This window comes from Microplitis demolitor, chromosome 9 (assembly GCF_026212275.2).
Source record: "Microplitis demolitor isolate Queensland-Clemson2020A chromosome 9, iyMicDemo2.1a, whole genome shotgun sequence".
Taxonomy (NCBI): Eukaryota; Metazoa; Arthropoda; class Insecta; order Hymenoptera; family Braconidae; genus Microplitis; species Microplitis demolitor.
This window is the reverse complement of record NC_068553.1, coordinates 2,262,713-2,275,077: the sequence shown is the minus strand read 5'-3', so window position 1 is coordinate 2,275,077 and position 12,365 is coordinate 2,262,713. Positions and strand designations below refer to the sequence as shown.

The 12,365-nt window shown below is 32.7% G+C and overlaps 1 protein-coding gene across 1 annotated transcript in view; it reads left to right on the top strand.

Moving 5' to 3' along the window:
• Positions 1 to 12,365, top strand: part of LOC103577100 (leishmanolysin-like peptidase) — a 120,123-nt gene that overhangs the window by 72,989 nt on the left and 34,769 nt on the right. Inside the window, exons 3-4 of the mRNA XM_008557602.3 lie at positions 7,388 to 7,418; positions 11,665 to 11,747. Coding sequence (XP_008555824.1) covers positions 7,388 to 7,418; positions 11,665 to 11,747 — 114 coding nt within the window. The remainder of the gene's footprint in view (positions 1 to 7,387; positions 7,419 to 11,664; positions 11,748 to 12,365) is intronic.

Genomic DNA, 12,365 nt, shown 5'->3' with positions numbered 1-12,365 from the left:
ATCCTTACAATTTGATTCGACACTATAATCCTATATTTTCACCTTCCAATCCTCAGTTCCATTTGATCTATACTTTTATCCTTTTAATTTCTTTCTTCAACACAAACTTAAGTTTCTTTCATGTTGATTTAATCACAACTAAGTTAAAAATATCCTTTATTATTATTTTTCAAATAAGCGCTAAAACCGTAAAATATTTTATTGACGAGCTGAGTGTAAATGTCAGTATTTTTTTTTTAATCCCGACGTGAAACGTGACATAACAAGTTTGTAAAAGCCTCGTCAGCATCTCTTGATACCTTTAGCACATACTACAGTTATTACGTAAATGTATACATGTACATGTAATATTTATTATTATACGCTTTGTAAGATACAAGATAGAACACGCTGCTCGGTTTACCACTTACTTCATGGAAATATATAGGAGCTTATTTAGTATTCATTTACATAATGTTTAATATGTATTTTCTCATTTCATAAGCTCAGCAGCTCATTGTCCGGTTAATTGTCGCAAGCTCAATGCTTTTATGGGCTTATAATATTATTAACATATGACTCTATGTATTCCATAAGGAGCTTGCGAGGCCTGAGCTTAAAAAAGCTTGCAAGCTCAGATTGAAAATCTATGGTTCAATAATTTGACTTACAGGCAATTTATCTCTCATCTACTCTTAGTCTTCTCGCGGCTTATTTCGTAGTGAGCTTTTTGAATTTTTACATATTTTAACGCCGCAAGCTCAATGCTTATGGAATGTTTTCTGCTAAAAAAATTATACTGCAAATAATCGCAGCTATTAATAACCTTAAAAGTCTGTAGCTCGATATCACAAATTTATATTTATTATAAAATACTTTTAATATACATTATATATGAATATGTAAATATGTGTGCATTATGGGAGTATGTACTTATATATTCATATTTTATTATTTAAAAATTCCGAGCGTCACCGCAAGCAAGGGAGTTAAAATCAAGAGAGCAAACTACAAAATGAACACAGACATAAATTACATGTAGGATGTAGTCTCGGTGGATGCTGTTGCAAACGTTAGAATTACGAGCTCGTGGATCCGACGATGAAGTAAATGTACGTAGAAAGAGAGAATGCCATATACGTGACAGAGAAAATCATATTATAATATACCCTACTCTATGCTGTGTATAAACATATACATATTTATAAATATATACTAAGAGAGGAGGAAATAGGTAAAGAGACAACTGGGTAAATTAGGTGAAATGAACCACGATACATTTCCATTTCGTGGCTATGTTTAAGCTTGTTTCGTTGACTTACTCATGCTTTTATTATCTACTTATATTATTTATTACCTAGCGCTTTTAATAACAAAACTCTGGTACATTTATTCAACTATTTTAATTTATTTATCATTCAAAATTGACTTTTTGAACCTAAAACTTAATTTTAATTCATTGTTCAAATGAAACTAAAGATCGATTTCTCGAAATTACAAGATCGATTTATCGAAGCAGGCATCAATCGATCTACCACTCAGAAATATCGAAACAGTAATCGATTTACCAGGAATAGATTATTTTTAAGTCAGACGTTTTTTTGAAAAATGGAAAGCTTGATCGCTTAAATATCGCAAGCTCAAACATTTTAATAGCTCCCCAAAATGTTTATGTTAAAACAAAGCTGCTTTAGCGCGAGATTTTGTTGCCATCGTATAAATAAGCCCGCAAGCTCACCATAAAAACTAAACCTTGAGATTGTAAAATTTTTATGTCACTCGCAAAAGTTACTTATGAAAATTCGAAGGCTTAAACCGCTTACTCGTAAGTTAATTGTCGCAAGCTCGATAATTTAACTGCACAGATAGGCTTCTAGAGTTAAGATAAGACGATTTCAAGTTGAGCTTGCGACCTTTGAGCGTAAGCTTGCAGGCTAATTCAAAATTTAAATTCCACCTTTCAGCAAATTTTTTTTGCGGGTAATTTAGTCACGATATTGGGCTTTTACTCGATGACTCAGCCATAGGAACTTCGATTTTGATGAATCGTTTCTATTTATTACGGGTATAAACAATAACTCACTTTATTAATATCGATAAATCAAGAGCAGAAAAATAAAAACTATTTTGTTGTCTTATTAAATTTAAGATAAAATTTTTCATTGTCTCATGTATCATCTCGGCATGCTTTAATATTTTCTTGATAAAATTCCATACCGTACACTGCAATATACTTCTACTATTCGTTTATACCAAAGAATGTAATACAATTCGTCTTTATATCAGAAAAGATTTATTACTGAGATGTCTGGAAAGATTTTCAACTCGTCAGACAATCATCAGAAGCAGTACATCTTTTATAGATTGCTCTCTAAATTATAAAAAAAAATTCGATAATGCAGTTAATGCAAACGTAAATTAATAATTCAATGTTTAAAGCCGGCGTTTAAATTATATTGTCAAGTTGAATTGAGTGCTAATATGTATTCGACAAGTTCCCCGGAGTCTAACCGCATCGTCAATATTGCACGAATTGAATCTCACGGCGTCTTAACCAACTTTACTAAGGACTCTCCGTCTTCTGTGCAGCAGCACGTGCTTCAAGAGAACATCCACTAATTGCAAGCGACTAGTCTATATACTATAAATAGAATAGTTTATTCGCGAAATTACAAATGAAATGCAAATTCCAATTAATGCTTTTGTATTAACAAAAAGTACGTGATCAAAGAAAATCTAATTCTGAGCTTGCAAGCTCATTAAATTTTTACAATTATTAGACCCAGTGAAATGTTACCTGAACAAATATGTCTGAGCTTGCGGGATTTAGTTACTGCAAGCTCAATTATATAATGAGTTTAATAGAACCTCAGAAACCTCAAGAATAAGATTGCAGCGTACACTATCCGGATAATATATGAATATGGCTGAGCTTACAGCTCCAAATGATCTTTCCTTTAGATCTTATCTGAAATATTCGCAAAATTCCAGTCATCTGCTTAAACGAAAGCTCGGAGCTTGCAAGCTCTACTTGGAGCTTTGTGAATCTTGTAAATTCGCTCGTCATTAATTTGTACATTCTTTGAAAAAAAATTAATGAGCTTGCAAGCTTCTGTTAAAAGTGTGTAAAGTCGACATATTAAAAATCCTAGGACCGAAAACTGCTTTTAAATGAATTTGATGTTAAAAAAGAGAATATTGATTAATCTCTCTAAGCTTGCGACTTCAAAGGAACTTTTTTTATTTGAAATTAAATTTGATTTATTTCAGGATAAACTAAATGACATAACGATACGTATAAACTGAAGATAGCGTGCCAGAGAGCTAGTTCTCAAGCTCTAAAAGCTTCTCCTTAAATTTGATTCTAACAATTTTTGACCTGTGCACGATAAACTAGTCTTACTAACATAAATGCATTAGGTCTGGAATTTTAAGGAAACGAATAGCGCCATAATAATTAAAGTATGCTTATTTAATAATTTTTTTGCAAGCTCGCAAATCAAATGTAAATACGGCTTACAAAATCCAGAGGGCCTGAATATTCATTTTTTTCTTCTAGTCTATATTTAGCTTTTTTGCGAAACGTCATAAAGTTTATTCTGAGAAAATAAATGGCAGATGAAAATTGTATAGAAAATATGTGTAATATTAATCTAAAGATATATATTATATAGATTCATGCGAAAAAGAGGTAAACTCGTTGGAATACAAAATGAGATAAGACGTCTGAAGGTAACGAGTGACATTACTACGAGTCATGCGCGTTCCATATCTTATTTCTTGGGAATTCAACGTTATTTCTTTCTCGTGGCAACTTTTAGGAATTTCAATGAGTTATTCAAATGTAAAATGTTTCATTTCTTACCGTAAGAAACAAATAATTTTGCGAAAATATAGCTATGCTCGCAAGCTCAGGAAGATATGCCGCAAGCTCGAATATTTCTAGGTAGGGTCGGGTCCAGTGAACATTTGCGAACATTTCCTATGCAGAGCTTTCAGCACCCGGGTGTAAATAAGCTTACAAACTTGATAAACGATTATTGGCTTGCTTGACAAAAAAATCTCCTGGTAACAATTTAAATAATACTCGATCGTTTGTCACTTGAGGGCTTGCAAGCTCGACCAGTGCAAAAGCTCAATGTACGAGGGATTCCATAGATCATCGAATCGTGATTGAATAAAGTTTCAGAACACTAAAGTGTTCTATTGGCCGTAAACTGGATGGTCGAAGTACTGACTGAAAGCTCTATACGCGGTCGTAGTGTGTATGTATCCTGTTTGCAATCAGAATACAATATCTCACGGTGAAACTCAGGTAGAGGTTCACGCTCGAATTTGAACCCTAGAGAAAATTATAGAGGTGGGCTTGCGGTGGTGCAGGCCAAGCTAATCCCACCGTATAATTAACCACTAGCAACCGTCCCAGGTCTCTTCCCCCGCTACCTATCGCCGTAACTCATGGCTAAGCTTCCTCCGTGCTAGTTTGTTTCTCTATTTTCTTTTTTTTCTGATATTTACGGTCTATGTATATCCACGTCTATATAGTTTTTCTCACTAAACACGAATTGTTATTAATAAAAATACCTTTCGACCTTCTTATAAATGTGAGCATCCAAAGTTTAGCATTCTATTTGATTTTTTCACTTGCTTCATGAATTAACCATTGAAGCTTGCAAGTTCAACATGGGTCTAGTCACAACTTTTCGAGAAACTTCATGTGGACTGCAAAGCTTGCTGAGCTTGCACGACTTATTTTGGCAAACTAGTCTTCATACAATAATAGGCCAAAAGCTGTAATTGACATCCACCAGGTTGAGCTTTTTTGGAAAGGGCCGACAAGACCTCGCAAGCTCTTGGACTATTGATCTCTATATTGTCTGAGAGATCTTGCTGTGTGATGAAAACATAGAGCTTGCAAGCAAAGCTTGCTTCAAAGAAATTCCGAGCTGTCCAGAGTAAAAAATGAATCTGAAAGAAATGACATTTGAAATGGTGTTATCACCAGGGCTTGCAAGCTCACAAACATAATCCCGTTACGCTAGCTGATCTCCGATTACAAAAACGTAACGTCTTGATTCGCCTTTAAAAGTCCAGACTACAACTTTTTATTCCCTGCCGTGCAAGCACACACTCAGATAAGGAAGCCCTCAGATGAAACCTTCTCAAGCTTTCACTCCCACTCGCACCCCCAGCGGGCTTTTCTCATTTCATTCGACTTTTCTTGCTCAAACATAAAACCCTCTCAATCGCAAGCTCGAGTAAATTTATTTTCAAGAAAAAAAAGTAAAAAAAGTAACCATCGCGACTACTCCGACATCAACCATAAATTGTGATTGTGGGCGACAAACCTGTAAAAAAAGGAATATTCATGCAATTCGTTGAATACGTCTCACCCCAACTCTTCAATCTTTAACACTCGCTCACTCTTTTTAATACTTATATAATACTTATACTTTCTTTCACTACTTTTACAACCACCCGAGTCTTACTGCATCCTTATCCTTACTTCCGCGTAATTAAATCTCATTTAATCGTATTCAGCGTTTTCATTATTACTTGAATTTATTTTACTTTCCCATTTAAACCTCATTTATTATTCAGATTTATTATTTATACCATTACAAACAGCTTAATTATTAATTCCGTTAATTAACATCTCGGCTACTTAATTATTACTCTATTTAAAATAATAATTATCCCCAAACTTTTTCAATTTACCGAGTTTTAAAAGGCAACAATATTTAATAATCTTTTTCCCTACGTCACAGTCTATTTTCCGAGCTTATTATGCTGATAAATGCAAGCTCCAGCCTAAGAGCTTTCAATAAGCTTTTACCCTAAGCTTTAAAAGGTCAATTTTGAAAATGACCCTAGAATATTCCAATAACTTCCGCTTTCTTGACGTAAAATCTGAAACTTGCAAGCTTACAACAAAAACGAGCTTTCGAAGCTTTTAGGCAGAGCTTTTGAATCTCCTGATCTAAGCTTTGAAATAAAGTTCTGTTTAGCTACAATTCCATCTAGTAGATGTCAAGATTAACAAAAAAAGCCGTCTAAACTTTCCCTCCTTTTTTGGTCCAGCTTTTAGAAGCTGTAAAGCTTTTATTATGAACTTTAAACGGCCAAATTTCAAAATAACCTTTGTGTATTCCGACGACTTCCGTTTTATTATCTTAAAAGTTGAAGCTTGAAAGCTCTCAACAAACATGAGCTTTTGAAGCTCATAGATAAAGCTTCTGCATCTTCTGTTCTAAGCTTTAAACCAAATGAAGGTCTATTTAAAAACGATTCTATCTAGTAGATGTCAATATTAATAAAAAAAGCTGTCACTAAATTTTCCCTATTCCAGTTTTAGTCCAACTTTCAAAAGCTCTAGAGCTTTTATACCAACCATGTTTATAATAGCTATTAACCATGTAGACAAATTTTAAATACTTTATGTATCTTAAATTTGGAATTAAGTTTCCGGTGAGCTTGCAATCGTTTCGGTCGCAAGCTCTCATTTCTCAACGACAATAAATATAACCGCTTAATTCGATACTGCTCCAAATTCATTAACGCTTCCGGTGAGATTTTAATCGTAACCCTGCAAGCTCTATAAATATGACACGTAAACTCGATACTGAAAGCTTTCATTGAAATTGCACTAGTTCTACCGAAAACTTATCTAAAAGCTTACTCATAATGAAAAAGCTTTTGATAATTGTCAAAAAAATAGAACTCCAACAGGATATTATGTTTAGAATTTAGTTTTAGAATTCAAAGCAAATTATTATTTTAATCAAACAAAAATATAGCTGTTAATATTCCACTTATGAAAGACATTATATATGGAGATAAAATAATCCACGTATTCATACATATATGTATGCCTATTTAAAACCCGGATATGATTCTCATGACCTCATAAAGATTCCACGTACTCTGACCCGACGTGGTCGCTCTAGGCGACATATTACGGATTTTATCGCGAACCTACGCTAATTGCTACCGTTGAAAATTTATCTTACGCCTATAAAATTCTGGAGTTGCAACTCTTTTTTCATTAAAAATGTAAAAAAATGTGTTAATCGATAAAACACTTGTGTATTTTTCGAAGAAAATATATTTTTACATAATAGGCGCGAAATGAAGTATAAACTGATTTTTTCAACTAATAGAGCCGCAAGCTCAGATATTTTATGCAATAATTATATTCCGTGGGAGGGTTGGAACATTTTCTAGACAGAGCTTTCGAGGGAAAGTTGTAAATAAGCTCGTAAGCTCTGTTCAAAGTATGAAAATATAGGTCGGGTACTTCGGCACGTATTGACACTTGAATTTATAAATGGAGTCTTGTAAATTAATTATAATTATTAACAAAGTTCGAGTCAGAGCTTTAATTAATGTATGGTTATTTTTTTTACAGATTGGATGCGGAGAAATTCGACCTCATTAATGTAAGTGCAAAAGAATTATTATCTTCTATTACGAAATTGTACATTATTACAGTTCACGATGGTAATTATACTGAAACTTCTTAAGCTGACTGAAACATTGATATGAAAGCTTCAGAGCGTGAAAGCTCTAATGTTATTTCGACCTGTAGGCTGTTTAGCTCCTCTTTTCGTTGTCACATAGGAAAATTAATCTTTTAGAAGCGTGAGCTTGCAAGCTCGATAAAATTTAAGTTCACACTGCTTCGCAGAAGCTTGTTTGGTCATATAGTAATCGAGCTTGCAAGCCTGGGGTTATTCAATATGAAATCGACCTCAAATAACGCAATACCGTGGTTCGATATTACAAATGAATTTCCAAAGTTGCGTTTAATCCTTCAAATATTAATCTCTTTTAGAATCCACAGCCGCGAGGGTTTCGTGACTCGGTATCTGACCAAATAACCGGAAATTACGGCTCGTTTCAATCGCACTGTACAGATTTAAGCGCTGAACCATCATTACCTTGGTGTGTAACGGATGGAATTCTATGATTATTCGTTATCACGGAATAGCTATGCTTTTTACCCTTCGGCCATTGCAGATCAAGTGTTTTTGCATTTTCCACAACTAGAGGTTCTCGTTGATGAGTAAATTGCTAAAAATTTTTTATAGGAAATTATTGTTTGTTTATTGAATGGATGGTAGAATTTGCGGAATTTTGTTGCTGATTAACACACAGGCGAGTGAGTTGAGCATAAAGCCGCACATTGGATAAAGGCAAAGTGGAATTCTATAACTCTGTAGTTTGAGCTTGCACTAACAAATAATCTTTTGAAATTTATTGAATATTTGGACAAGTACCATGCAGAATTTAGCTTTGATCTTAAATTTATTAACTTCTAAATCCAACGAATTGTTAACATTTCTCAATTTTTCAAAAATTCCTAAGTAATGTTCAAAATTACTATGTTAAATTGCAAGCTCGAAGCTTACAACGATTATTAGTACTCAATCGAGTGATTTACGTCATAAAATTATTGAGCTTGCAAGCTTTTGTCTAAATAAGCTCACTATGAGCATCAAATTTTAAGAAATTGATTTTATTCATGAAAAAGTTTAGTAATTTCCGAAAGCTTTACGCAATTTATTTACGGTCTCGCAAGCTCAGTTCAAGCTGTAAAATATTCTTATGAAATGACCAAGACACAAAACTTACTGAGCTTTCGTACGCTGGCGGTTTCAAGTTTTTTTCACAATTTTTTGTTTAATTTACATTTTAAAAAAATTAGAGTATCGATGGTATCGAAAGCTCGAGTACGGCAATTGTGAATAAATCCCGCGAGCTCGCTTCAGAATTACTTCCAAGCTGCCCAATGATATAGTTCGCGTACAAGAAAATGAGTGAGCTTGCAAGCTCTTCCATGAGTGTAGTCGTTTTTCGACGATTTACATTCTCAGGCGCTTATTTAATTCACACTTTGAAATTATCATATGGAGAAAATTTATGTAAAAAGCTTGCAAGCTCAGCTTGTATTCAATCGGAAATAATTCACGGGTTCTATTTACGTAATAAAAATCTGGAGCTTGCACGAATCTGAATAGAGCTTTCGTGTTTGGAATTATAACGAGCTCTATAATTTTGTGTCAAAAATTTATTTAAAATAAAATAGACCAGCTGAAAAAATGTATACTAGATGCAAATACGAAGCGCATTTAAATTTTAAATGCAATTAGATTCATTTGCTCAGATGGACAGTCACAATTATTCTCAGAATTAGACCCATAGTCAAAAGCTCTCTTGAAAGTGTAGATAAATTTAATGCCTTTAAGAATTCAAGTATTTTATTCGTTTTTATTGTACATAGTGTTTTATACAAAATTACTCTGTAAACAGTAAAAATTTTTAAAATATTAATATTTTTCCATTTGTAAGTTAAAAGGCCTTTATATTACGAACAAGACTAAAGTGCCTCAAGGAATTTCTTGTCCTTTTTTACAACTTCTACAATAGCATTGTCATCGTACCCTTTGACACACGTTGACTCGGATTCTTTTATCACTTTTTTTTCTTCTTTATCTTTTTTTTATCTGTTAACTCACCTTATGAGAGCTTTAACGGCACTGAGTATACACTAGACCTTAAAGTGATGAGTGACTTTTTTTCAACTATTATAATTATAGTTAAAAAACAAATTTTTTATAGTCGCTGTATTTGTATAATAATTTAAATGAAAAATGGAGAATTTTAATTTGAGAGAAGAAAATTGTATGCTGTTTTTTTTATACGTATAATTAATTCATTCGCTTTTGACATGAAGTAGAGAGACAACAAAATCATATGTGTACGAGCGAAGTGAATGAAAAATAAAATAATTTATTTTTTCCACCAGCGAGTACTTCAATTATTTGATTTAAAAAACTTTATTTATGAACATTTTTAGTCAGTTCGATAGGCGTGAGTAACGACCACCGTGAGTTGTAATTAAATCGGTTCAATGATCTGTGATTTTTATTAGCTTCGATTTTGAATAGGACACTTTTTGTCAACTAGGGAGTGAAATTTGACTTTTCGGGCTTTGGAAGTTTTTAGAGCTTTTAATATTAACTGCAAAAAAATAGACTTGAGACTTTTCCTAAATAATTCAATTCACTACTAAAAATTTCCGGTACTTCTTTGATATATCTTTTCTATTTGAGCAGTTATTTAAATTTTTCTAAGATAGAACAGTCATCTGAAGAAGTCACCCGCGTATGCGCAAATTATACATTTTATATACAGTATTTGCCTAGAAAATATTAAATAATTGAGAAAAAATAAAATTCGATATAAATATACCAGGCATTTTTTCCATCCATTAATTTACTAAATCATATAATATTTCATATTTTATTTTCTTCTTTTCATTTATAATGCTGTCATTAAGGTCCGTCTATATTTTTCTGCTCGTCTATATCCTTCAGATCTAACCAAGTCGTCTAATATATCACTCCAAGCATGAATTTCCCACCGTCAACCCGTCCATTACGTGACTCCTTCGTTCTCGTTAACCTTTTTTATTGTTCATTTTTCTACTACCATTATTCGAGTACTGGTAACGAAAGAATTATCAGAATTCATATGATGTTTCATAAATTTTATTAAAAAAGTTGAAGAATTGAAATGAAAAATTTTTTATTCTAAAAATACCATTTCTGAGCTCATTTACTTTAGAAACCTAAAAGCTCATGCTTAATTATATTGATGTGGCCACATAGATGTAGATCGCACAAAAAAATGTTCGAGCTTGCGACATTCTGGTAGTGAGCTTGCGACAATTTCGTAGAGAGCTTGCGAGCGTAGGTGGAGAAAGGTATTGTCTCAATAATACATTCGTAAAAGTTAGAGCGGAACATTTTGAAAAGCTTAAAAAGCTGGAGATGTTCGGTAGAAAATTTACACTAAAAGCTTGCAAGCTCGAGTTAACTTTGGCTCAGTTGGTTGCATAGAGAAGATTTGAGCTGTAAAATTGCTGAGCTTTCAACGTCTTGATGGTGAGCTTGCGAGCTGTCACAAAAAATTTTCAACCTATATTTCAAATGTATAGAATTTTTCGGGGATGAGATTGATGAGGTCAAATTTTTTAATCGAGCTTTTTTGGTGATTGTGTGAGAAAAACTCGCAAGCTCTGCGGAGGTTCGGTCGGCGTGGGTCTAGAGAATATATATAATCTATAAAATCATTGAGCTTGTGAGCTTTTAAGGTAAAAAGGGCATAATTAATGACTGGGGAATATCGAGAAAAACATAAATAAGAGGTAAATTTTTTCTAATAATTTATGAACATTAATTAAATAATGTAATTAAGAATAGTTAATTATCGGCTAAAACGAGTGAGAGACTTCATATTGTTAAAGAGGGTCTAGGGAAAAAATAGGATAAAAATGAGATCGATAGGGAGGTAGAGAGAGTAGATGAGTGAGGGCGGAATAAAACGGATGATAAAAAAAGTGTTTGAGAGAGTGAGATAGGAAAAGGAAAAAGAGAATTTGAAGTGAAATCATTTGTTTCCGTGGCAGCTGGAGGTAATTCCGTTCATTTCTCTCTCCCCATGACTCTTAACTATATATACCTTTCTATTCGCAATTTCATCTGAAGAAGGATGAGGATTACGTCACAGAGTTAATCTCTAACAAAAATAAAAAAATAATAATTATTATTTTAATTAATATTTTTGTTCATTATGATCATAATTGGTTTTAATTGTTATGGGGTGTATTTATTTTTTCAGAATACCATATTACCAGAAGCTGTACACTTTTGGGAACGTACACTAATGGTCCGAGAAACTAAAAATACAATTCGTTTAAATCGGTAAGTTACTTAATATTTTTTTAAATTTTTTCAATGAATGCAAAATGGTGTTAGATTTTTTACTTCTATTGATCGATCTGTAAATTCGATATATCAATTTAATTGTTCGATATATCGATTGGAGAGTTCGATATATCTCTTTAAAAGCTCGATATATTGATTAAAATGTTCGATATATCGATTGAAAAATTCGATGTATTGATTACAAAGTTTAATATATCGATTACAAAGTTCGATGTATCGATTGAAGAGTTCGATATATCGATTAAAGAATTCAATAAATTGATTAAAATGTTCGATACATCGATTAAAGAGTTCGATATATCGATTACAAAGTTCGATATATCGATCGGAGAGTTCGATATATCGATTACAAACTACGATATATCGAATACGAAGTTCAAGGTATCAATAACATAACTCAATATATCGTTATTTCAGTTCGATATATCGATCGAATGATTCGATATATAGAATAAAAATTGCGATATATCGATTCGATAATGCAATATATCGATCACAAATTTTGACATATCGAATCTATAATTTGACACAACGATATATTAGTTCGATAAATGGATTTAAAAATTCGATATAACAAAATAGATATCGAATCAA